Here is a 27137-nt window from a genome sequence, read left to right as displayed (position 1 = left end):
AAAAAAACCAAATACAAAACTTAATACTAATAGAAAAAAGTCAACTCAAGTCCAGCAAGCAGGCGTATCCTACTCGCGGCTGTACATGCTGTCGGAATACCAGACTAACAGTGAGTGAGTGAGTGAGGTTTTACGCCGCTTTTAGCAATATTCCAGCAATATCACGGCGGGGGACACCAGAAATGGGCTTCACACATTGTACCCATGTCGGGAATCAAACCCGGGTCTTCCGTGTGACGAGCTAACGCTTTAACCACTAGGCTACCCGACCGCCCCCTAACTAACAGTGAAGATGTAAACATGTATATATATATACACTGAACCGCAAAAGAAACGTCGCCATGGATAGAAATATGAGAAACCCTATTTGTTCAAACACTGTAAACATACTTTGAGACATATAAAAAAGATGAAACTTGGCAAAACTGATCACCAAGGTTGAAATTAAAGTGTCAAATGTTCTTAAAGTGAAACACAACACTAGTCTCTGAATTAAGTGGCATCACAAGTCAGTATCTCGTGTGTCCGCCATGTGCATTGGTGACTGCCGTACAACGTCGATACATGGAATGGATGAGGCGGTTGATGAAGGCCATAGGCACTTGAGCCCACACTCTGAGGAATGCCTGACGCAGTTCAGCTGGAGTTGTCGGCCTTGGTCGGACGTCATTCAGACGTCTTTGAATCTCGTCCCTCAGGTGCTCAATGGGATTTAAATCGGGACTGAGTGCTGGCCACTGCATGGTTCTGATGCCATTCTGCTGGAGGAAGTCTCTTGTTGTTCTCGCAGTGTGGGCACGGGCGTTACCATGCTGAAACTCGTGGTTTCGGCGACGTGCCAAATGAGGTATGGCGCGTGGTCTCAAAACTTGATCAATGTAAGGAGCTGCTGTGACACCATGCCTCTCCCTGGACCAATGCTCTGGAAGACCACAGGGCCGACCCTCTGTGCAAGACCAATTCCACCCCACACCATGATGCTCGGACCACCCCACGAGTCTCTCTCAACAACATAAGCATCCGAATAACGTTCTCCACGGCATCGCCAGACTCTCTCGCTGCCATCTGCTGTTGAGATACAGTAACGGCTCTCGTCTGAGAAGAGGACTCTTCACCACTGCTGCATTGTGGTGCCAATGCTGGTGCTGTGTTGCCCACTGAAGACGGTCCCGGCGATGACGTGGTGTCAGAATAGGTCCTCGGTGTGGCCGTGACAGTGAAGGTGTCTGCTCGTCAATCGTCGACGCACGGTGTCCGCAGTAATGTGTCGCTGGTTTGTCCCCATGGTCTGTCGAACAGTTTCCGCAGCAGTAACAAAGCGATCTTGAAGATGCTGTCATACAGTCTGACGATCCGGACGTCGGGTGGTGACCCTTGGTGTTTTTATCATCAAATTTCATTTTTCCGGACAAGGTAATGTTAAATTTTGGAAACTTTGACAAAAATTAACCAGATATTTAAATGACAACCTTCATGCAATGTTACTTGAGGTGACGTTTCTTTTGCGGTTCAGTATATAAACTAACCAGTTGTTTTATAATCATATTGAGGTAATATTTATAAGAACGAGAGGATTTTGAGTGCATTGTGCTCAATCACAATATAAAGGACGAGTCATAGCGAACAGCATGTACTTGCGTCACGAACTTATGATAATTATAACGGCCGGCAGCTGAACTAGTTTCATGTTGTATTTGCACCCAGTAACCCGGAAAGCAAGCGGGCATGCTTTAAATTATTCTTTCTGTGACGTTGGTGGAATGATTGTAATACGTACTTGAATTTTTAAAAATCTGTTAAACATTTGTCAAATACCATCCTCTATATGTCAGGCCTAATATTTCAGTAAACCTGTAATAAGGGTCACCTAAATGCTAGTAGTGGAGACATAGAGGATCGCCAAATACATACAACCTAACATTCCACACCAGTGCCTGGCTGGGCTCCGTTCCACAGAGCGATCTTAGTGCTACGTTGATCGTAAGCCTATGATAAAGTGGGCGGTCGGGTAGCCTAGTGGTTAAAGCGTTTGCTCGTCACGCCGAAGACCCGGGTTAGATTCCCGACATTGGTACAATGTGTGAAGTTCATTCCTGGTGTCCTCCGCCGTGATATTGCTGGAATATTGCTAAAAGCGGCGTAAAACCATACTCACTCACTCACTATGATAAAGTAGGCCAGAATTGTATATTGTCTTGATGAAAAACTAACCTATAAAATTAAAAATATATATATGTAAACAACATATCTAAAGAATTGTATTTTGTTGTTGCAATAACCACAAAAATGCTTACTACCTTCATAATGAAATAAGTTGAAATATGCTGCAACCTCAGGTTTACATAATTTGTTCGGGTATCACAAAATGCTTTGGTCTCTCAAACTTTATGAAATCATATCATCCTTTCATTATAACTGCATGGTCGCCGATACTACCGGGCAAAAGAAAGTATACACCCATGTTTGATAGTGGCTAACATTGGAACACACAAGAAATGATTATTTGATGATGATGTATTTGATACGGATTGTGTTTTCGACCTTAACTTTGCTGTGTTTCCACTGCTTCTTTCAGCCTAGCAACGTTTGTAAACGTTTGTAATGTTTTGGCCAATTCCAGAGAAAGTTTCCAAGAAAGTACTTTCTTGATCGTCCCTGTAGTGTCACTACTTACACTCCTCTGACATATTTTCTTCAACGCCAAACTCCCATTAAACAGGGGACTGCGACATACGTGAAGATCCGTTGTAGAATAAGTCTTCAGCAACCCATGCATGCTTGCCGTAAAGGGCGACTACGCTTGTCGTAAGACGCGACTAACGGGATCGGGTGGTCAGGCTCGCTGACTTGGTTGATGCATATCATCGTATCCCAAATGCGTGGATCGTTGCTCATAATGTCAATCACTGAATTGTCTGGTCCAGACTCGATTATTTACAGAGCGCGGTCATATAGATGGAATACTGCTGAGTGCGGCGTTAAACAATAAATATACAAACAAGCATATGGTGTTAATTCCGCCATTCCGTAGTCCTTGCAAATGTGATTCAAGTTATTACAACTGTTTCCTTGCCTGCCATCTCAAATATTATAATGTATACTAGTCTAAAAAAATTTAAAGAACACCCGATTCTTACATGCTACTATAGTGAATATTTTATGACAGATTAACTATAGCGCGGACCTAAATTAATTAGGTCCGTGACGGTAGTAGCCCAATATGAAATATATCATAGAACTATATCTCCCTTGTTAATATGAAATAATCGGGTTTTGTTTAACTTGTTTTGAATACTGTAAATTAATATAGTAATTAATGGATATCCCAAGTTATGGATATTATGGTACTAATTACAAATGTCCTGTTTCTCGAATATGCTCATGAACTTTCCGTTTCCCTACACATATATCGAGGTATTCATCGCCTAACCACGAGATGACGAATTAAGAAGTTTCCTTGACATTTCCTGGGTCGTTCACTTTTGTTTACATGCGTAGGTTACATTTGCGTGTCACGTACTCTCTCAGCGACAAACACTTCTCGGTCTCTGTCATTGTGATTGCTATCACACGAGCAGCCGACTCTTTATGTTGATATCATAGAACAAAATATTAACCAATGAAATTCGAGAGACGAGCACATTCAACCAATGAAAACCCTCTGCTTCCCAGAGATGTCGAATAAGCACGGCGATAACGCGTGGTCTTCTATTATTAGAAACAAAACATACATCGGTAAATAAGCGAGTAGGAGTTGGAACCATCCCTGTCAGAACTCCAGGGTTGTCGACCGGCGGTAGGTTTGCCAAGCAGTAAGTATTCTGTACAATGTATGATCTTTAGCATTCTGTATAATGCATGATTATGCATGGAAACGACAAGTCAGCGTGACATTATGGGTCATTCTGCCCAAACGCAGAATGACACACAAGTTCACCCTAAAACGTGAACCTCTGCACGTGTGTAGTGGATTGAAGTCGTGGCCGTATGATTTCGTTCCATGCAACAGCAAGTCATTGAAACAGTTCGCCAACAGACAGGTAAACCATCTTGTTCCCCTAAAGTGTTAACTGAGGCCAGTGTTGAGAATCAGCTGATCTGTCACCTGTATTCGCGGGTGGTTAATGGAGACACAGACATATTTTGTTTATGTTGGTGAGATATGGACAATTCTTGGACTCTGGACCCAGGGCGCGTGGACAATAGAAGTCGGTGTCTTATCGCATTAGTATAGGGCACAGGTCTGGAGGACACGTTTGGGGGTTATCCCATTCACAGGCCAATTTGATCACGGTTCAACAACTGTTCAACGACACTATAAATAAACGTGCAATTAAATACAACGAATTTGCTAACTTCCTTCGTATACATACACGCCTTCAGGTGGGTAAGACTTCGCCCGTATCCCCACTGAAAACGTTATGTATAATATGTATTGGCGCTCAATCCTTTTAATTATATATATTTTTGAAGGGGACACGGGCGGAAGTGTTAAAAAATTTGCTTTGAATTATCTTCATAACATGTTGAGGAATCTTCTTTCATTTGGAATCAATAACCAGAGCTCCAGATAAGCTTTTGGTGTTGTGGGTATTTTACCCATGCATTTTGAGATCATTGGGTATCAGTAATTCTATCTGGGTTTTCCAAATTTCTGTTACCCACTAGCTTTTACACATGTGGGTATTTATGTTAAATATTTAAAAACACTATTCATCTAGTCCCTGCAAACTGGTGTCGTGTGGGTTCAAGAGCTTTATAGGACTAAAAAATACCACGATACTTCCACAAGAAAGTGTGATGGCAAATGATCATGATGTAACTGTCATCGTGGAGTTTGGCAAGGTTGACTGAATGCCAGTTTATAATTTCAAAATAAGTTACTGATTTGCTAATCGAATACGCAGGGTTACTTCACAATAGTTTGATGATACGCACAAGTTTTATTTTTATAGCGTATCTGTAATGTTCTTTGCGTATTTGATACGCTTGGATTTTATTTTACTGTGTATTTCTGCATTTCTGATACGTATTTTACGCAGATATGCAGCTAATCTGATGCTCTGATAATGTAGAAAGTATTGTTGCATGACATAGCCCTTGCAGGCTGTAGTTCATTTATAAATGATCAATTATAAATGATAATTGATGAAATTTATGGTATGAAGTAAATAGTTACTTTAATTTTGTAATTTGTTTGATTTATTTGTAGTTTCATCTTTATATTTTTGTTATCCATCAATGAATATAATAAATAAAAATAAATTGAAACTATTTTGTTCTGATTTTAGGAATGTGACTTTTGGTTCAACCCCTGAAAAAAAGAAGTGTCAGGTTTTTAAGTCTTTCAGGTCTTGAGTTGTTGAATCCGACTGGGAAAACAAGGCTTACCTGTGATATGTATATAGGATGGTCACAAATATATCAAAGAAGTGTTATGTTCTTAATCTAATGTAAATATTTTCATCATTCAGCTGTGTCCGCCATGATTCCAGTTCCAGAAGAGTGTTGTCAAGAGAAAGGGGAAGTCACGGAGTATTCCAGGTATGTTGTCATGTGTTGCTATATGCAGTCGGGAAGCTGTCCCAGTTTTCAATTGGAATTTGTAACATAAAATAAGGAAATCTGAGATACATTTTCTCCCTCTTTGACGGTGTGTTCTGAATGTGTAACAACCTCTGGAACCATGATTTGTGACCAACCTTGAGATAGGGGACCTCGTGGGTGAGACATCCCATTTTGACTTCTCAGTATATTTTACTACAGTATCTTAGCAACACACAAATACAATAATGAAGCTTTAGTTTATGTATTACAGAGATACATGACATCAAACATTTGGACTCACTTGTTGCAAAGTGCTATTTTCAGTTTTATAGCTGTTTATGTGATACATGTAATTGCAGATTTGAGATATAATGTCTGATTATTTGCACATAGACATATATGCTGAAATGTTTTGAAATAATGTTTTTATTACATTACGAACTGTCTAGAGAAATATAAGACATTTTTGTGCAGTCAACACACATGGCTATCTATGCAGAAGTAAAGGACATCAACCATCTGAACTACAAGGGCAGTGACGCAAAGCATAGGAATAATACCAGCTATTGTGTCTCTAAAAGTGCTCACAGAATTCCAATCTTTTTCTTTACATGGCTGGGGGGCACGGGTGGCCCAGTAGTCTCAGGTGCCGTGATTAGCTGTGCAGAGTTGCGTCCCTTGAGCACGCCAGAAACCTAATGATTTAGGGTTCGAATCTTGGTTCGCCTCAATTATGTTTTTAGGTTTGTTTCACCGAAGTGGTAAACGTCTGAGACCTGCATCACTTCCGGCTTTCCTCCCACATAAAGCTGACACGCTGCGATATAACTGGAATAATGTTAAAAGTGGCGTTAAACCCAACTCACTCACTTAACATTGCTGCCATAGTGGCCATATTGAAAATTTGGCCTTAACTCTGTTATTTCTGCTTGTACCCTATGAAATTTTATATTAGTAAGTATGTGGTTTTCAGAGTAACATATAATACTTCCAGTTGCCACCTTTGACTTTCACATACCCCTGTCACGTATCCCTGATGAAATTGCACTTAGTACGAATGATCTCAGCTATGGTGTCTCTTAAACTGCTCACAGAATTCTGATCTGAATTTAAACATGACCATATTGAAATCAGTTAATGACAATTAATCAGATATTTTTTTCGAGATGTATTGAAATTTGGCCTAGGTGTACATGAGTTAAGAAATCAAATTGCTGGATGCCCAGCCATCATTTTTGCCAATTTGTGTGTTGTGTATTGATTACCACTTGGAGGATCAGGAACCGACAGGATAGGGCTAGGGATTGACAGCCCTTCCCAGGGGGGACTCTATTTAAGGACGGATCAATTGCGTGGATCGATGCTCATGTTGTCAGTCACTGGATTGTCTGGTTCAGCCTCGATTACTTACAGACTGCCGTCATTTTGCTGGAATATTGCTGAGTACGGCGTTAAACAATAAACAAACAAACAAACTTTAAATGCTTTCCTCCCACAAGCTAACATGCCATGATTTGATTCAAATAACCCAACTTTCTCACTCACTTTTAAAATTCTGTTGCAAAAGAGTGCAAAATTTAATATATTTTCAATTTCTGAAACATTTTGTTCAATATGTCTTGGATATGATTGTAGATTGAGAACGGTTGTGATTGTCCAGATTGATGATTGGTGGATCATGTGAGCAGGCTCTTCAACTCTAGTGATGATTGACATGGCTTATTGTAAATCATTTTTGGCCTTTCGTTTATTATGGACAAAATGATAGGATCAATGATCCACTGGACAATTGTTAGGTATAGGTCAACAAGATCATTTCAGGTTGGGATACCAGGCGGTTTGATAACTGAGTTTACAGAACCACCTGTGTGGCCATTGGCATCAATCCCAATATGCCTTGCGTAAGGGAGCGCTCTGTCACTTTCACTGAAGAGAGCATTAATTAATGATGTTGATATGGACAGCAAAGATATGACAAAAATTGTAAATTTTACAATAAATGGTATATTTATGTGGTTATCCTGTGTCACACTGTACATTTCTTTCTTCTTTGATCCTGGTGTGGAAATGTCCTAGAACAAAGTTTCCAGCTTCAAAAAACACTTCACAAGTCACATCCCATAAATCACCATGGTCACCACCTAAACAATCTAATCAGCTCCAAATTGATATTCGTCCTGGAGCATGGCTTGGGTTATTAACATACTGATCTTCATAGGTTTAGGTGGGCAAACACTATGAAAGAAATCATCTTTCCAGATAAGCAGCATATTTGCGAAAAACAAACACACACACACACACCTCCTCCTCAAATATTCAAAACCCAATTACTTTCAGTCAATTTGCTTACAGAAACACAAGCAAAAAATGAAAAACTCAAACATTTAAAAACGGCACATGTAAATATCCAATGAAGTTTTTTCAGCATGTGTACGAAGGAGTTAATTTCCCAAACACAGTTACAGGCTAATATACTTTCCCAGTCAAGCCTATATATTTAGAACAGTTATATACATCTAAGGCATTATTTCATTTTTTTTATATCTTTAATGTTCACTAATTTTGGGAAAAACTCAATAGAATGATGAATAGATGAGTGAAAAAATATTGGTCACCCAATGAAAAATGTATAACCCAATTAAAATAGAAACCCTAGAGTAAAAACTCAATTGCTCAAGAGGTATCTGGAGCTCTGTCTTTCTACTTGGCCCCAACAGACTTCAGATTAACTATAGTAATATAAAACAACCAGGTGTTCTTGAACTTCTGGGGAGGTCAGGTAGCCTCGTCGTTAAAGCGTTCACTTGAAGACCCGGGTTCGATTCCCGACATGGGTACAATGTGTGATGCCCATTTCTGGTGTCCCCTGCCATGATATTGCTGGAATATTGGTAAAAGCGGCGTAAAACTTCACTCACTCACTCACACGCACTCACTCGAACTTCCTTTGATTTGTATATATTACAACTCCCTCACTGGTGCTGCCACTGTTTCAGGAAGCGAGATGGAAGCCCTCAACCACAGTGTGATGGTCCGGTGGTGAAACAGTGCAAGGTGATGGAGGAAGATTCAAATCAAATGACCTCTGAACCCAACACAGCATGGGGTCCGTTGTTTAAGAACCGCCAACATTTTGTGGACTTGCATGTCTGTTAAGACTCGCATCCATGTTCCCCATCCCTCTTCACAAACTCCTGAACTCTTAGTGATGCTACACAATATCAGCATGTATCATGCTGGCATCTACAGTTTCCAGTTCTTTAAGAAATCAACAACGAGTCTGTTTTAGAGACTGTGACAGAAACGTGATGGGTCATCTAGCACCGAACAATTTTGAAAGGTTAAAATATTCAGCCGTAATCTGTTCACACTGATTTTGTCCAACTCGCTCTGATGAAGATGAGGGGCGGTCGGGTAGCCTAGTGGTTAAAGTGTTCGCTCGTCACGCCGAAGACCCGGGTTCGAATCCCGACATGGGTACAATGTGTGAAGCCCATTTCTGGTGTTCTGAACCCAACACAGCATGGGGTCCGTTGTTTAAGAATCGCCAACATTTTGTGGACTTGCATGTCTGTTAAGACTCACATCCATGTTCCCCATCCCTCTTCACAAACTCCTGAACTCTTAGTGATGCTACACAATATCAGCATGTATCATGCTGGCATCTACAGTTTCCAGTTCTTTAAGAAATCAACAACGAGTCTGTTTTAGAGACTGTGACAGAAACGTGATGGGTCATCTAGCACCGAACAATTTTGAAAGGTTAAAATATTCAGCCGTAATCTGTTCACACTGATTTTGTCCAACTCGCTCTGATGAAGATGAGGGGCGGTCGGGTAGCCTAGTGGTTAAAGTGTTCGCTCGTCACGCCGAAGACCCGGGTTCGAATCCCGACATGGGTACAATGTGTGAAGCCCATTTCTGGTGTTCCCCGCCACGATATTGCTGGAATATTGCTTAAAGCAGCGTAAAAACAAACTCACTCACTCACTCACTCATTGATGAAGATGAAGCTATGGGGAGATTTCCATGCTGCGGTTGTGGCTGCTGAGATTTCTGTGGGATGATTCATCAGGTGGCAACGTTTCTTGATACAAACACTCCAGACATGAAGAAAGGAAAGACTTTTGTCAGTCTTGTTGCTGAGATCGTCATGTCCGTTTACATAACTTCTTCTTAATTATTACTCTGCTATCATCATTGTACATTCCCATTTCTACTATTACTCCAGTTTCACTGTAAATATGTATTCCATGATGTTTGTACACACAATCAGTGTCCCATTTGACTTTGTCATAGACTGTAAATGATTTGTCATATTTTCATTCTTAATCTTGTATTATATCAGATAACATTGCATGTCTTTTTGACCTTTCATGCTGGGATATGGGGTATTTCTGTATGGATAGTTTCTAAGGCTTAAAAAAATAAAAGAATTGGTTCTCAGGCAATGGCTTTTGAAATATTGTGCGAGCGGGTGGTGGTGTTTTGTTTTGGTTGTTCGGGCTAGTTTGTAACCAAATTTGTTTACAATAATGTAAGCGAAATATGTTCTTAAGTATTGTAGCATTTCACAGTTGGGGTTGTGTAATCGAGACACAGAATATTTAAAGTTTTAATTTAAAAAAAAACGAAAATAAAAATGAAACGTGCGGCTGACTTCATGATGATGCAGGCGGTGAATGGGAACCAAGACTATTCATTTTTTAGCCTAATATGTTCAAAGATCTGTTCAAAATCAGCTTGTGGTCTAAGGGGAACAACTCCACAGAAATCAGGCCTACCTGTGAGATAATATATTAGTTCCAATGTTTTGTTGTTGTTTAAAGACACACGCCTAGCGCCTACCTCATTTGGTAATAATATGCATAGAGTTTCCATTGTGTATGATAGTCATGTACACTACAGTACAATATGCCCTGATTTACTTTATTGATGATTTTATGATCACTTCAAGTACTTGCTGATATGTACTGGCAGAAAGAAAGAAGCAAGTCCTTGGTATGAATTGTATTTGGACTTGGAGGATTGCCAGTGTCATGAATACACAGACTACTAACATCCAATTCACTGACATACTTTGATGATGTGTATGTTTTAGATTGAACACTTTACATGCTTAAGTAAACATTTATATGTTTTAAATAACTTTTTTTTGTAATTATCCTTTCATAATAAGCTTTGTTGGTTACACTCAGCAATATTCCAGCTATATGAGGGCGGTCTGTAAATAATAGAGTCTGGACCAGACAATCCAGTGATTAACATCATGAGCATCGATTGGGATACCATGACATGCATCCACCAAGTCAGCGACAAGCAGTCCCCTTTTATGGCAAGCATGGTTTGCTGAAGACCTATTCTATCTCAGATCTTCACGGGTCAGTAAATGATTGAAGTAACGAAAAAAATTAGAAATTTTGAGTTTTTGAAATGACAAGAAAAAACCCTAGAAATGTGGAGAAAATAAACATAATTGAAATAACGGGAAATTTCGATTAATAAACCGACCCATCCTAATAACCACCCTAACACCCACAGGTAACACACACACACGTGATAACAATACCAGCTCACCTTGGTTTGATCAAAATAAAGACTACTGGCCGCTCTTCCAAAATTTATGCAGCCACATAAAAGTAAAATATATTACCGACTCAGACGCAGATAAATTTGCGAACACCTTCACCACCGCAATCATTACGCAGCCAGTAAATCAATAACTAAAGCAAACCTAACATCGCGAGAAGCTCCAAATACACCCAACAAAAACTTTAGATGGTCAAATTATACACTTTAAAACGTAAGCCAAATTCCTATGTGTAATCGTCGATCAGTATCTCATGGGTTTTACGGATAAGTTCATGTCAAATGAGAAGTGAGTAAGTGAGTGGTTTTTAACGCCGCTTTTAACAGTATTCCAGTTATATCGCGTCGTGTCAGCTTAATGTGGGAGGAAAGCCCGAAGTGACGCAGGTCTTACTCGGGCATGGTGCTGACAAACTTAGAAACATAATCGGGGCGAACCAGGATTCGAACCCATGCAACTTTCATGCAACTGAAATATATCATAACATATCTTGTGTTATTTAAAAGCATTTCCTGACGTCATTGGTGTTGTTGCTATAGCAGCACTCAGAACGGCATGCTACAGGAAAACACTCGATCTAGAGGTGGGAAAAAAATTATCTTGGATAACTGCAGATCAGTTACGATCATCTTAGCGCTAAGATCGCTTTGTGCAAGTGGGCCCAGATGTCTTGGACGATCATGACGTCTCGTCCGAAGTCGATGATTGATGACCCTTGGCCGACCATGTTCAGCACACGGGCGAATCCTGTATGTTGTCAGGCTGGTCCGCTCCGCGATAACAAAAGGCCCTTCTCTTTGCATTAAGCTTTTTGCTGGACCCTGGATTATTTTCAGGATGGAATAACACCATTTAAAGCGGTGTTTGGCCGTATTGCTCGGAACAAGATTCATTTGGATGTTGCTTCGAGTAAAACATTGGATCCTTCATCTAGACTTTCTAAGATGTTGGAAATCAAGGAACAAGTGAGGAAGAAAATAGTCGATGAGCAGGACAAGCGGAGTCAGACCAATGGTGACACGACACAGTTCGTTCCATCCTGAAAATAATATCCCAAGTGTCCCGTGTGTTTGGCAATCAAAAAGTGTAATTTCCTGACTGTGGGACAAGTACCGTCAAACGTTCTAAATAGAACGACACCTAGACAGGATCGTCTCATTACTGTAATTGCACTGTACGCAATAGATTCAAATATGCGCTTGTTCCTAATAGAGAATTCCGTACAATAACACTATGACGAAGTTTAACATCTACCATTAAACGCCGGCTCCATGCAGCCCGCCTGTAAGCAAGGCGTCATGTGAAGCACGTCAATATCACAAATTGCCCGAGTGTTTGGCAAATCAAAAAGTGTACTTTCTCGACTGTAGGATAAGTACCGTCAAACGGGTGGGGTTGCAATGAGTCGTGGGCTTTGCAGGCCTAAAAGAAAAATACCTAGACACGAAGGTCTCATTCCATTCAAATCTGTTATCAATGGAGAATTACGTGCTATAGCAGGGAGGCAAATTCCAACATACACCGTTACAAACTGGCTCTGTGCAGCCCACCCCAAAGCAAGGCGTCTTGTGAAGAGTGTGACCCTAACAACTTGGCATTGGTGGCAAAGATTGGGGTGGACTAGTGACACAGGGACGGGCTGTGCGCCATTGGCGTTATACCTTGTTTACAGACGAATCAAGGTAAGACTCCGATTCACAGACTGCAGAAAACGTTGTTGGCGACGTAGCGGCGAGCGGTATGCCAGGGCAATAATTCTGGACCATGTGATGATGTGGGGCGGTATCACACATGACAGGCGAACTGATTTGATTATTGTGAATGGACACTTGACTGGCCAGCGGTATGTTGACAAAATGTTGCGTCCTTTCGTTGTTTTTGCTCGATGTATCGGTAGAATTTATGAACTGCAACATGACAATGTCTGACCACATCCCGAGCGTACGCCAGAGACCATGCACCCTCCAACGAGGCCAAGCTTGGGGTACCTCTTCAGAAAATATTTATAGAATAGTATTTCTTTCTCAAACACGTTGCGTGTTGGATTCCAAATTCAATTTGGCATGTCAAAATCTGCAGGTAATCTAGCTCAATACTGAAATCACACCACGTTAATCTCCTAATCCCTAATACCCTTCTGCGTAATCTTGTAACGTATAATGTTAAAAGCGGCGTTAAACCCAACTCACTCACCCTACAAACACTAACATGCACATAATTCAGAAATATCCACGAAAAATAGGCTAATGTCCATCCCACCGCACTCGCTGGACCCCAGAGGCATCGCTAAGCATGTATTTCTTCCTTAAATCATTGAGGGTGGCCACTATGAAGGAACATTTTAATATTTTGGATTTCACCTCTAAACCATACCAGATTTTGTCTTGCACTCCCCCCCCCCCCCCCCCCCCCCCCACACACACACACACACACACACACCGTTTTCCCCCTTTTATCCAGGGGACCGACCTGAATGGATCTTAAAAGATATATTACCGTTCTAGAAAATCAGAAATTCACCTTCCCGAAAACCTTTCTAATTAGGCACTTTTAAACAAACCTTTGCCATTTTAGTTTTAAACAATTCTCAGGCACATGAACACATCTTACATAAGGGTCTCTTAAATGTTTGTTGTAAATTTCTTAATTTATTCAGACCTTCTGGGCCAAAAACGGTCCTTGTTATTTCTTGTCCTGTCCAAACCAACAAAGACACTGGACGTTACCGTTCTTTCTTGTCACAGCATCACACTGCCGTCTGTTCACCAGTCACTTCAATAACAAACATCTCCATCTTCTCAGCTATAGGTTTGATGCGAAGCATTCTAAACACAGCTTTTCTGAAGTCCGCCATCCTAAACGTGTAGATCAGTAGATTAAAGGAGCTCCCTGCCAAGACAAGGAAGAAGAGGGTTCTCTTCCATGGCCCGTTTCCATACGGTATCGTGAGCGACGTAGCTATTGTCACCGACATCGCTGCAGTAAAGCCGTTCACGAGCGTCACGATAGCTGCTGCTTGAGACTTAGTGTGGCGGGTTCGGATTCTGTACGTTTTATCCTTTTTGATATGTGTCCTGGTGACATAAAACACGCGTCCGTAGATTACAAACGTACATACATGAAAAACCAAAATCATCCCACTTGCAATCCATTTAAACACGAAAGATTGAGAAGTGTAGAATGCTGAAAAAATGGCGGCATTCATCGCTAGAATGACCCATGTCATGATGACGATCTTGACGCTTCCACGCACAGTCATGTGACTCCTGTAGTGGAATGGCCGTTCCACACCATACAGCCGCTCAAGAGCTAAAATCATAATGTTGGCACCGGATAACATTAAACATAAAAATATAACGAAGTATCTTACATATGCAAACCGACTACAGTGTAACTCCGGCACATAGTCAGGCAGGATGTTGACAGGGAACCCGACGATGCAGTAGAAGAAGTCTCCTGCAGCCAGGTTGGCCAGGAAAACGTTGCAAGGTTTATGTAGCATCCTCGTGGTGGCAAACGCGGCAATGATGATGGCGTTACCGACGCTGCTGACAGCGACAACAACAACGCCTACGACCGTGATGGCCATTAGCCACCATCCTTCAATCCTTCTCTCGATGATTTCAGGGATGCAGCCTATATGAAGGGTCGCGTTGGTCATCATTTCGTCAGTGAACGCTGAACACAGTTGATGGTTTGTTTTGGATCCAGTGAGGATCAAGAATGTAAAACTCGTCGAAAAACGGGGTTTTCCGTCCAGCACGTTATGATGCAAGCGTCAGAGCAATACGATGATCCGCAATCTCCCACACAAGTCTTGTATTACCTCAGTTGCAAACAGGCAATGTATATTGTCATGACACAGTTTCCCGTATTCTGTCACTAATATTCATGTTGATTCGAGTCCAAGTCTCGTCCACAGTTCTCGCCACTGTTTGGCATTCAAACTATTCGCGTTGTCCATATATAAGCTCCTTTCCAAGGTTTCAGGGTCTGCAGTGAAGCCTAGGAATTAAAGAGTTCGCTCGTCACGCTGAAAACAGGGTACGATTCCCATATGGGTAAAATGTGTGAAGCCCTTTACTGATGTCCTTCCACGATGTAGTGTTGAAAGCGGCGTAAAACCATACTCACTCGGTTTGAGTCTTGCCTTCTGGGGAGGTCGTCATTAACTGTCGGATCTGTGGTGCGCGATAGATAAACTTGAATAGATCCTAGTTCCATAAAACAAATCAGCAGTGACACCTGGTTTTATCACTTTCATTTAACTTGCTTGTTACCATTGTTACGGCAATACTGAGGTGGAGTAACCGATATGAGTCTCAGCACACACCCCATGCGTGATACAACATCGATCTCTTCCCAAACGTATCACGTTTGAACAGGGGCAGATATTGGGATGAACTGATCATGTTGAGCAGTCTCAAAGTCTTTATTTCAGATTAAACGTAACTGGTTTCTCACGCCTGAACACCTATACCGCTCGCTTGACGCTGAAGACCCTGATGTTGCACGTAGACTGGCTTAGGATTTGTCATGCGCCGCTGCCGATTGCTGGTTATAAAACATACATGCCAGCATTGGAGCGGTAGGGTAGCATAGGCGTTAATACGTACGCTCGTCACACCGAGCTCCCGGGTTCGATTGGAATATTGCTAAAGGCGGCGTTAAACAATACTCACGCACGCACGCACTCACGCACTCACTCACTATTAACCGAGTGTGTTTCCGTGTCATTTATCAGGAGTAAACATTGTATTATTTGAGCATTTGGCGAGCATGATACATATATTTTATAAATATCTATAAAACCCACGACGGTAATAATCACTTTATATTATGTTATAAATGATAGATGTATTTTTACTCAATGACGTGTCCCGTGAAGATTCCGGGTTAGAATTGGTCTTCAGCAACCCCTGCTTGTCGTAAGAGGCGACTCACGGAATCGGGTGGTCAGGCTCGCTGACTTGGTTGATACATGTCATCGTATCCCAATTGCGTGGATCGATGCACATGATGTCAAGCACTCGATTGTTTGACCCAGACTCGATTATGTACAGACGGACGCCATATAGCTGGAATATTACTGAGTGCGGCGTTAAACACCAAACAAACAAATACTCAATAAAGTAGCTTCAGGACCTGCGTATAAATACAAAGTTTGAGTGAACATTCAAATATATCATATAGTGCCAATGGCTTGCGACCACGTTTGTCTACAGAAACATGGTGACGTATGGGGAAACCCCTATCTATGCATATAGGGAACGCCAGTCAAATTGTGTACAGTAAACTACGGTTATAACGAACTCAAAGGGACCACTAATTTTAGTTCGTTATAACCGTAGTTCGTTATAAGCATATATACAACATATGTACAACAAATGGCCGGTACTAAAAATAAGTTCGTTATATCGGTAACTTCGTTATAAGCGTGTTCGTTATAACCGTAGTTTACTGTATTGAGAAAGAAGGCAGCGCATCGAGCTTGAAAGTAGTTGTTCCTCACAGGTGACCTCATTTGCATATTTGCCGGCTCGTGATACCAAGTTCATTGGAATGGGTTACCGCATCGATAACGGTAGCCATTATATGGTACAAACTAATATCGATCCTTAACATTTGAAGTCGGGGTGGACCTTTGGGGCGTGGAGGGATATGTAGTCTGGTGGTTAAACAAATCGACCTTCACATTGAAAGTCCCGTTCCTCACATTGGTTGCGTCTCTCGTCGTGCATTGGCTGGAATATTGCTGAACTTCGCTCACAATTTGGGGAAACAAGATGCTTCAGACTATCCAAATGTTTACTAAATTTGCCAGTTGTTAGAGGTACCTATCCAGGCTCTCTCCTTTTAAGTTTTCGTGTATTTAATTTTGGAGGATTTTTGGCACTGTCATGGCGATTTCGATAACATTACGCTCTATTATTGTATTCGAATTGTTTTTGCATTTCTGTTATAAATGTCCTTTCATAGTTAGAACGCTCTTCGAATGTATACGTTTTGCGTTTTCAAGGTGTATTTTGCAAAATGAAAAATGTGTGTAATTTTTCGTCAAAATGTATTTTAATATTTGTTGTCACATTGAGACCATAATGTTTAATGTTGAGCTTGGATGACTTTTCGGAGTTGTCGCCCTGACAATAGGAGTGGTTTACTTTTTGTTTAACTAGCAGCCAGTTTTGCAAATTGTATTGATACCTGCCCATTCCCCCAGTAGAATTATAGGTGGTGTTTGCGTTTATTCACTTTTTACCTAAGTTGAAGAATCTGAACTTTCCTGTAGTAACAATATCCTTCATTGTAAGTCACTGCATTCTGACTTTTACTGACAATGGTTATTCTAGTTCTTCTCATTGTTACTAAGCTCAAAGCCCATGCTATCTATTGTAGGATGAATTTTAGGACAACTCTTTTGTGTATTGCCGTTGGTACACTGACAATTCCAGTTCGATGAAACAGTACAATCTTATTCCTTTTCCACTGTCAATATCCTTTGATCAAATAGTAATCTCTTTAACACAGCTAAGCACTTAGATCTGCCTTAACGACGTAACGTTACCAGATTACCTTTAATGCGTTAACAGATGACGCATTGAATCGAAATATTTGCGTAACTCACAGCTCTCACAAGTGTTGTATTCTGGGGTTGGGGGAGGAAAGGGGGGGGGGGGACTGTGTGTACATTTACTGTTGCTACTACTACTACTACTACTACTACTACTACTACTGTTGCTACTACTACTACTACATTTACTGTTGCTACTACTACTACTACTACTACATTTACAGTTGCTACTACTACTACTACTACTACTACTACTTTTGCTGCTACTACTGTTGCTGCTACTACAACATGTACTGATGTCAATACTACTGCTACACCACAAGATGCACCGCGCGATGTCATACACTGTGTATGTGACTCATTCTTCAGTGCACTCTCTATACTTGAAGCACAATCAGTGCTCCACTCAGCTGGTCTGTTGTACTACACGTTATCACCTGATAACGCACAGTGGATGGCTATACATAGTGCGATACTTGAGGCCTCATTCCCGTCTGTTTGTTTCAGCTGTATGACGGCGGTCTGCCCAGGGGCACTGACTTGCTTCTATTACCGGGGAGTGTTTCGATTACTTGCAAACAGTCTCTATATCTAGGAGCGAACGGCGCTTCATTATCAGTTTAATAGCCCAACATGTACACCCCAGAAGGTCTGGGGGGCGGTCGGGTAGCCTAGTGGTTAAAGCGTTCGCTCCTCACGCCGAAGACCCGGGTTCGAATCCCGAAATGGGTACAATGTGTGAAGTCCATTTCTGGTGTCCCCCCGCCGTGATATTGCTGGAATATTTCTAAAAGCGGCGTAAAACCAAACTCACTCACTCACTCAGAGGGTCTGGGTTAGAATAGGTCTTTAAAACCCCATGCTTGCCGTAAAGTGCGACTATGTTTGCCGTAAGAGGCGACTAACGGGATCGGGTGGTCAGCCTCGCTGATTTGGTTGATGCATGTCATCGTATCCCAATTACGCGGATCGATGCTCATGATATCAATCACTGGATGTTGTGGTCCAGACTCCATTATTTACAGACCGCCGTCATATAGCTGGAATATTGAATATCATCTCTCGAGGCCTGATTATTCGTCCTATTTGATAACAACTGTAACAGATACGGTCGGGGTGAAGGACAATCTCCCTCTTCCCTTCGGCTGTCCAGGTAAGGTTGTCTCATCGGTCAGCATATCTCAATATGTAATTATCCGCAAAATGAATAAATTGATACATTTATAACTTGTTCACACCTCATATCTTTATTTGATGTCACCAATAACGGTTCCATTTTCTCGCCTTGCTGAGTTGCTTTTCAATTTTTAACAATTCCGTTTAGAAATAAAACACATCAGGTATATGTAACTAAACCATGTTGACAATTTGTTCGCTTTGAGTGATATGTGGGATCAATTAGTGAGTATGGTTTTACGCCGCTTTTAGCAATATTCCAGGAATTTCATGGCGGGGGACACCAGAAATGGGCTTCACACATTGTACCCATGTCGGGAATCGAACCCGGGTGTTCGGCGTGACGAGCGAACGCTTTAACCACTAGGCTACCCGACCTTCCCTGTGATCAATTAACACAGCATAGGTTGTTAATCATTTTAAAAGTCTATTAACCTTTTTTCGTGTAGTGGGTTAAATATGTATTAGTCCCATCACATACCAGTGAACCCTGTATTGCAATGAGCATGTCATACGCGCCTGATAGTGTTATCACATTGCGGGAACCTTCGTACACACTGTGTCAAGTGAAGGTTGTGGATAAAGGTTCTGAATGTAGATTCTAAATGAAAGTCGCGAAGAAGGGTTTCGAAAGTAGTTTATATTAGTAGATGACGACCCCTGAAGATCTGGGTGAGAATAGGTCTTCAGCAACCCATGCTTGCCGTAAGAGGCGACTAACGGGATCGGGTGGTCATGCTCGCCGACTTGGGTGATGCATATCATCGTATCCCCCCCCCCCCCCCCCCCCCCCCCCGCCATTAATAAAATTGGTAGGTGACAATTTAACGATGTTCAAATTTGAGAGGAAAAAACAACAAATACTGGTACTTAAGTTTGATTTTAACACACACACACGCACGCGCATGTGGTGATTACAATTCTTTCTTTTTCAGGTAACAAACAAACAAACAAGATGGGTACTTGTCTAAATGCTCTACTGGCTTCAGTGTGTTTACTCCTGGTGTATACAGGTATGGTATAACATACGATCAAACCGTCATGTACAACAGGAAGTCTAGTTCTGTGAATTGTTTTGTCCATACTGCCCATATTGTAGGAATGGTTCACTGAAAGCATATATATAATGATATAACTAATGATTTGAATTTACACTACCGTGGCGTTAAATCTGAACGCAACACCAAACCACAATGCAATTTCACATCGTGAATGAATAGCACGTGATGCACGTGCACACAGAAGCCAAAGTGTGGGTGCCAAAAGGGGAACTTACAATCATCAATGCAATAGAGCTTAACACCCGTTTAAAATGCACCCGAGACAGTACTCGTATCTCAAAAAGTCAACTTTGATCAAGGGGATCATCACGGCGCAAAGAGTGAGTGAGTGAGTGAGTTGGGTTTAACGCCGCTTTTAACATTATTCCAGTTTAATGTGGGAGGAAAGCCCGAAGTGATGCAGGTCTCAGACGTTTACCACTTCGGTGAAACCCACGAGCACGGGTATGGTGCTGACAAACCTAGAAACATAATTGGGGCGAACCGGGATTCGAACACACAGTCATAGGTTTCTGGCGTGCCCAAGGGACGCAACTCTTCACAGCGAATCGCGGCGCCTTAGACGACTGGGCCACACGTGCCCCCCACGGCGCAAAGAACTTTGTAGCATTCAGATACGAGTACCAAACCTGTCATAAAGCGTACGTGTGTAACTACGAAGGGGAAACAAATTGTAATTTGCACGTGGTGCCTTCAGAATGAGGAATGTGAATATTGCACATTTCAGTTTAAATAATTTTGTAATATAAAAGTAGAAAACAAACATATCATGAAAACAAAACTAGTAATATGTTTTCACAACAATGACATCCTGAAACATTTGTTATTGTTTTCAAGGAACAAGGGATATAGTTGAAGTAGGACTGCACATGGAGGTGAGGTGAAATGGGGTTTAACGTCGCGTCCAAGATTATTGCACTTATATAGCGATGTGCATGCACGTGTATGTGTATGTGGCTGCTTGTACTAGTCCGGACTGATGCCGATTTATAGTGCTAGCTCACTGAGATACCATGCCGCAGTTTAACATGAATACCCCACTCAGACACAGTATACTGACTCCGAGCCGACCAGTCCTTGTTTTAGCCCCTTAATGCCGAGCGCCAGACAGGGTAACAACAAGTACCATCTTTTAACGTCTTTTGGTATGACGCGGCTGGGGATCGAACCCCGGACCTTCCGCTCTCCGGACGGACGCTCTACCATTAGACCACGGAGGCGGTCCTGCACATGGAGACATGCAGATGTTGTTTAACTTGAAACCCACAACGTTGTGAGTTCATTTTATTTTTAACCATGAACCACACTTCTCTATGAGAGTAACCTCCCTTATTGTAATATGTTTACTCCTGTAGCCTCCTGACACGTCAGTTATTATTGTCCAAAAATGCTAAGATCTCGCTACACGGAAGCTGGGTCAACGTTTCCTGCATAGCGATATGGTGTAGGTCTGTCTCCTGATAGAGCTAGACTAATACCCTGCCCTTCGCCCTACACAATTACATGATAGTTTCTTAAAGAACTTCATCCGTCATGGGTCTTAAAATAACAAAATTCAGATTTTGTTGGGTACAGGGTATTCATGGTCAAGTACCGTATTGATGTTTCATACACTTTTTTGGATTTCGAGTTATTTTGCAATTCATCGTTCTCATTTGGAGTCAAACGGACTGTAACTCAGGGTAATAGAGTAACTATGATAGTGTGTGATTGAAGTGTCACATCAATTACAGCAACACTCCAGCAATAACACGTCGGGGACATTTTAAGACGGGCTTCATACATTGTACCCACAAAAAGGACAATACATTGTACCCATAAAAGGATCACACATTGTACTCATAAAAGGACCATACATTGTACCCATAAAAGGACCATACATCGTACCCACAAAAAGGACCATACATTGTACCCATCAAAGGACCATACATTGTACCCATCAAAGGACCATACATCGTACCCATTAAAGGACCATACATTGTACCCATCAAAGGACCATACATTGTACCCATCAAAGGACCATACATTATACCTATCAAAGGACCATACATTGTACTCATAAAAGGACCATACATTGTACCCATCAAAGGACCATACATCGTACCCACAAAAAGGACCATACATTGTACCCATCAAAGGACCATACATTGTACCCATCAAAGGACCATACATCGTACCCATCAAAGGACCATACATTGTACCCATCAAAGGACCATACATTGTACCCATCAAAGGACCATACATTATACCTATCAAAGGACCATACATTGTACTCATAAAAGGACCATACATTGTACCCATCAAAGGACCATACATCGTACCCACAAAAAGGACCATACATTGTACCCATCAAAGGACCATACATTGTACCCATCAAAGGACCATACATCGTACCCATCAAAGGACCATACATTATACCTATCAAAGGACCATACATTGTACTCATAAAAGGACCATACATTGTACCCATCAAAGGACCATACATCGTACCCACAAAAAGGACCATACATTGTACCCATCAAAGGACCATACATTGTACCCATCAAAGGACCATACATTGTACCTATCAAAGGACCATACATTGTACTCATCAAAGGACCATACATTGTACCCATCAAAGGACCATACATTGTACCCATCAAAGGACCATACATTGTACCCATCAAAGGACCATACATTATACCTATCAAAGGACCATACATTGCACTCATCAAAGGACCATACATTGTACCCATCAAAGGACCATACATTGTACCCATCAAAGGACCATACATTGTACCCATCAAAGGACCATACATTATACCTATCAAAGGACCATACATTGCACTCATCAAAGGACCATACATTGTACCCATCAAAGGACCATACATTGTACCCATAAAAGGATCACACATTGTACTCATAAAAGGACCATACATTGTACCCATCAAAGGACCATACATCGTACCCACAAAAAGGACCATACATTGTACCCATCAAAGGACCATACATTGTACCCATCAAAGGACCATACATTGTACCTATCAAAGGACCATACATTGTACTCATCAAAGGACCATACATTGTACCCATCAAAGGACCATACATTGTACCCATCAAAGGACCATACATTGTACCCATCAAAGGACCATACATTATACCTATCAAAGGACCATACATTGCACTCATCAAAGGACCATACATTGTACCCATCAAAGGACCATACATTGTACCCATCAAAGGACCATACATTGTACCCATCAAAGGACCATACATTATACCTATCAAAGGACCATACATTGCACTCATCAAAGGACCATACATTGTACCCATCAAAGGACCATACATTGTACCCATCAAAGGACCATACATCGTACCCACAAAAAGGACCATACATTGTACCCATCAAAGGACCATACATTGTACCCATCAAAGGACCATACATTGTACTCATCAAAGGACCATACATTGTACCCATCAAAGGACCATACATTGTACCCATCAAAGGACCATACATTGTACTCATCAAAGGACCATACATTGTACCCATCAAAGGACCATACATTGTACACACCAAAGGACCATACATTGTACCTATCAAAGGACCATACATTGTACTCATCAAAGGACCATACATTGTACCCATCAAAGGACCATACATTGTACCCATCAAAGGACCATACATTGTACCCATCAAAGGACCATACATTGTTTCCATAAAAGGATCATACATTGTACCCATCAAAGGACCATACATTGTACCCATCAAAGGACCATACATTGTACCCATCAAAGGACCATACATTGTACCCATCAAAGGACCATACATTGTACCCATCAAAGGACCATACATTGTACCCATCAAAGGACCATACATTGTACCCATCAAAGGACCATACATTGTACCCATCAAAGGACCAAACATTGTACCCATCAAAGGACCATACATTGTACCCATCAAAGGACCATACATTGTACCCATAAAATGACAATACATTGTTTCCATAAAATAACCATACATTGTTTCCATAAAATGACCATACACAAAAGGACCATACATTTCACCCATAAAAGGACCATAAATTGTACCTACAAAAGGGCCATACATTTCACCCATAAAAGGACCACAAACTGTACCCATCAAAGGACAATACATTGTTCCCCCCAAAGAACCATACTTTGTTCCCATCAAAGGACCATACATCGTACCCACTAAAGAAGCATACATTTCACCCAATAAAGGACCATACATTGTACCCATTAAAAGACCAAACCTTGTAACCATGAAAGGAATCGAGCCATGGTCTTCGGTGTGACGAGCTAACGCTGTATCCGCTTGGCCACCTACCTAATCCCAGTTATTATGATAAAAGTATCTGTTGGTTTAATGTTAAAAGGGGCAGTTGTGTGGGCAAGTGGGGGCTGGGATCGCACAAAGGTTTAAATCTTCAGATGGGTTAACTTTGTCTTTCCCATTTTGTGCATACCCTTTCATATTTGGATGGGGGTCGGATAGCCTAGTGGTTAAAGTATTCGCTCGTCACGACGAAGACCCGGGTTCGATCCCCGACATGGGTACAGTGTGTGAAGCCCATTTCTGGTGTCCCCCGCCGTGATATTGCTGGAATATTGCTAAAGACGGCGTAAAACCATACTCACTCACTCATATTTTGACCGTATTAATACTAAAATCCGTCTTAACCCTTTAACGTATTTACCTAAAATCCGTGTTAATCCTTCAACGTCTTTACCACGTTTTGTTGGCACAGCCCTACCAGTGACGTCATCAAATTCCCAGAACGTGGACATATCATGCCGCAATGGTTGGTTGAAAGCAGATAACAGCTGTTACTACTGGACAGTTGCTGACCAGGTCACGTGGGCTGACGCCCGACGTGAGTGCCAATCCCGGGGGGCAGATCTGATGGTTATCAACTCTGCCAAGGAACAAGTGAGTAGTCACGTCTAAACTTTATCAAGGCGGAGGATTCCGACTTTAAGAATGTGTTTAAAATCACTATCAAGTAGTGATGATACAAGGTTTTCACGAAAAAGATCCGTCACAAACACATGCGAAGGCAAGTCAAATTTTGACCTCGTTGAATGTTCATATCAGATAGGGCACACACAGTAACACGTATTTTCTCTCTGCAGAACTGGGTGAACGTACAGACACAGGAGGAGAACACCGACGGATGGTGGGTGGGTCTCTCGTACAGCGTGGACGACGTGCAATGGGAGTGGCTCGACACCACCGTGGACATCAGCAACATGTCAGTAAATATCAGCAGTAAATCGAACCCCCTCATTAGAGATTTAGACAAAGATTATCTATTTAAGAGTCCTCCACGGTACGGAGAGCGTAATATACACCTGGAGATATGTTAAGTACATGACTAAAGAAGTAGAAATGTTGTCACCACAAAAGGATCTCGGCTAAACGAAGTGACCTGTACCTCAACTCTCAGACAATAACACTCAACCACATTGTCAGCTGAGGTTGTATTTTAATCACGATATTGTAACACAACCACCGATGATGATTTCATCCTCATAGGATGGTCCTTAAATATGGAGCTGCAGAGTTAATGCACACGACCACCCTGGATACAAATGACACTTTGAGTCAAGAATGACGCCCCACCCCACCCCACCCCACCCCACCCCCCTGCGTCAAGTCAGACGTTGTGTCGGCTGAGGGGATGACGGCAGCTGCTTGCTTTCGATTCACGTAGATTCTGTGCAGGTTGCTCCAGTGCCTGTATACGACGCTGAGGGACGAGTGAGTGAGTGAGTGAGTGAGTGAGTTTGGTTTTACGCCGCTTTTAGCAAAATTCCAGCAATATCACGGCGGGGGACACAAGAAATGGGCTTCACACATTGTACCCATGTTGGCAATCGAACCCGGGTCTTCGCCATGACGAGCGATCACTAGGCTACCCGACCGCCCCCTGAGGAACGAGCAAAATGTGCTCAAGCGGATTCAGATCTGGACTCACACAGGAAGGCTGCCATTGCCCGGGAACGATGGGGTCTTGCGTTATCATCTATGAAGTGAGGTCTTGTGAGGTCTTGAAGTGAGTTCTTATGACGAGTGGGTGTTGATGAAATTGGGTACAGCAAGTGGCTCCAGGAGAACTCGTAGCACCCGGGGCTGCCTTGTATGGTGACCGGGTCCAGATCATACACCCCCAGGTCATTCACGAGCACCCAGCATTATTGACAACGGGTCGGATGTTCCTGGGTGTACATGCCTTATTCGTGCGCCTTCAAACCCTCAGTCGTTCAGGGGCGGTCGGGTAGCCTAGTGGTTAAAGCGTTCGCTCGTCACGCCGAAGACCCGGGTTCGATTCCCGACATGGGTACAATGTGTGACGCCCATGCTAAATATTGAATATTGCTAAAAGCGGCGTAAATCTATTTTCACTCACTCACTCAGTCGTTCACCTGTGACATGGAGCAGGAATCTGTTCTCGACTGACTAATAGATGTTGCGCCAGGTTCTCAGATTCCGCGCCGTCGTGCTGAACACCATGCCAAAAGAAACCTCTGACGGTGATCTGCCAGGAGGGGGCGTTTGATGACTCCCCTTGACGCCATACCTGCTGCTCTCAAGGGGTTCCTCAAGGTTCTTGTGGACAGACGTGGATTGCGTAGCCACTGATGCTTCAGGACGTGATTCGATTGAAATGGTTCCGGACCAGATTATCGAGTGATTGACATCATGCGAGCCTCATCACCCGATCCCGTTAGTCGCCTCTTACGAAAAGCATAGTCACATCTTACGACAAGCATAGTCACCTCTTACGGCAAGCATGGGTTGCTGAAGACTTATTCTACCCCGGATCTTCACGGGTGCACATCCTTCTCATGCAACCTGGGGGCACGGGTTGCCCAGTCGTCTAAGGCGCCACGATTCGCTGTGCAGAGTTGCGTCCCTTTGGCACGAAAGAAATCTAATGATGCTGGGTTCTAATCCCGGTTCGCCCCGATTATGTTTCTTGGTTTGTCAGCACCATGCCCTCCTCGTGGGTTTGACCGAAGTGGTAAACGTCTGAGACCTGCATCACTTCGGGCTTTCCTCCCACATTAAGGTGACACGCCGCGATATAACTGGAATACTGTTAAAAGCGGCGTTAAACCCAACTCACTCACTCACTCACTCACTCTAATGCAACCTAATCATCATAATCACCATTGCTATTACAGTTGA

The 27137-nt window shown here is 42.2% G+C and overlaps 2 protein-coding genes across 3 annotated transcripts in view; one reads left to right on the top strand and one right to left on the bottom strand.

Moving 5' to 3' along the window:
- Positions 1-13883: 13883 nt before the first annotated feature.
- On the bottom strand, positions 13884-14798 carry LOC139451996 (lysophosphatidic acid receptor 3-like). Its single transcript, XM_071233276.1, has one exon. The coding sequence runs from the start codon at positions 14796-14798 to the stop codon at positions 13884-13886; it is 915 nt and encodes a 304-aa protein (XP_071089377.1).
- Positions 14799-18819: 4021 nt separating this feature from the next.
- The window catches only part of LOC139452302 (macrophage mannose receptor 1-like), a 29652-nt gene continuing 21334 nt past the window's right edge, over positions 18820-27137 (top strand). The window contains exons 1-4 of one of the 2 annotated variants that reach the window (XM_071233728.1): positions 18820-18861; positions 19820-19897; positions 24694-24875; positions 25079-25197. In XM_071233728.1, the coding sequence (XP_071089829.1) occupies positions 19840-19897; positions 24694-24875; positions 25079-25197 (359 nt within the window). In that variant the 5' untranslated portion in view covers positions 18820-18861; positions 19820-19839. Of the gene's footprint in view, positions 18862-19819; positions 19898-24693; positions 24876-25078; positions 25198-27137 lie in introns of those variants that run through there. The other variant, XM_071233729.1, reaches the window with a different exon arrangement.

Source organism: Haliotis cracherodii, unplaced genomic scaffold (assembly GCF_022045235.1).
Source record: "Haliotis cracherodii isolate W230 unplaced genomic scaffold, xgHalCrac1.p SCAF_9, whole genome shotgun sequence".
Lineage (NCBI taxonomy): Eukaryota > Metazoa > Mollusca > Gastropoda > Lepetellida > Haliotidae > Haliotis > Haliotis cracherodii.
The sequence above is the reverse complement of the archived record's forward strand: the minus strand, read 5'-3'. Positions and strand labels throughout refer to the sequence as shown.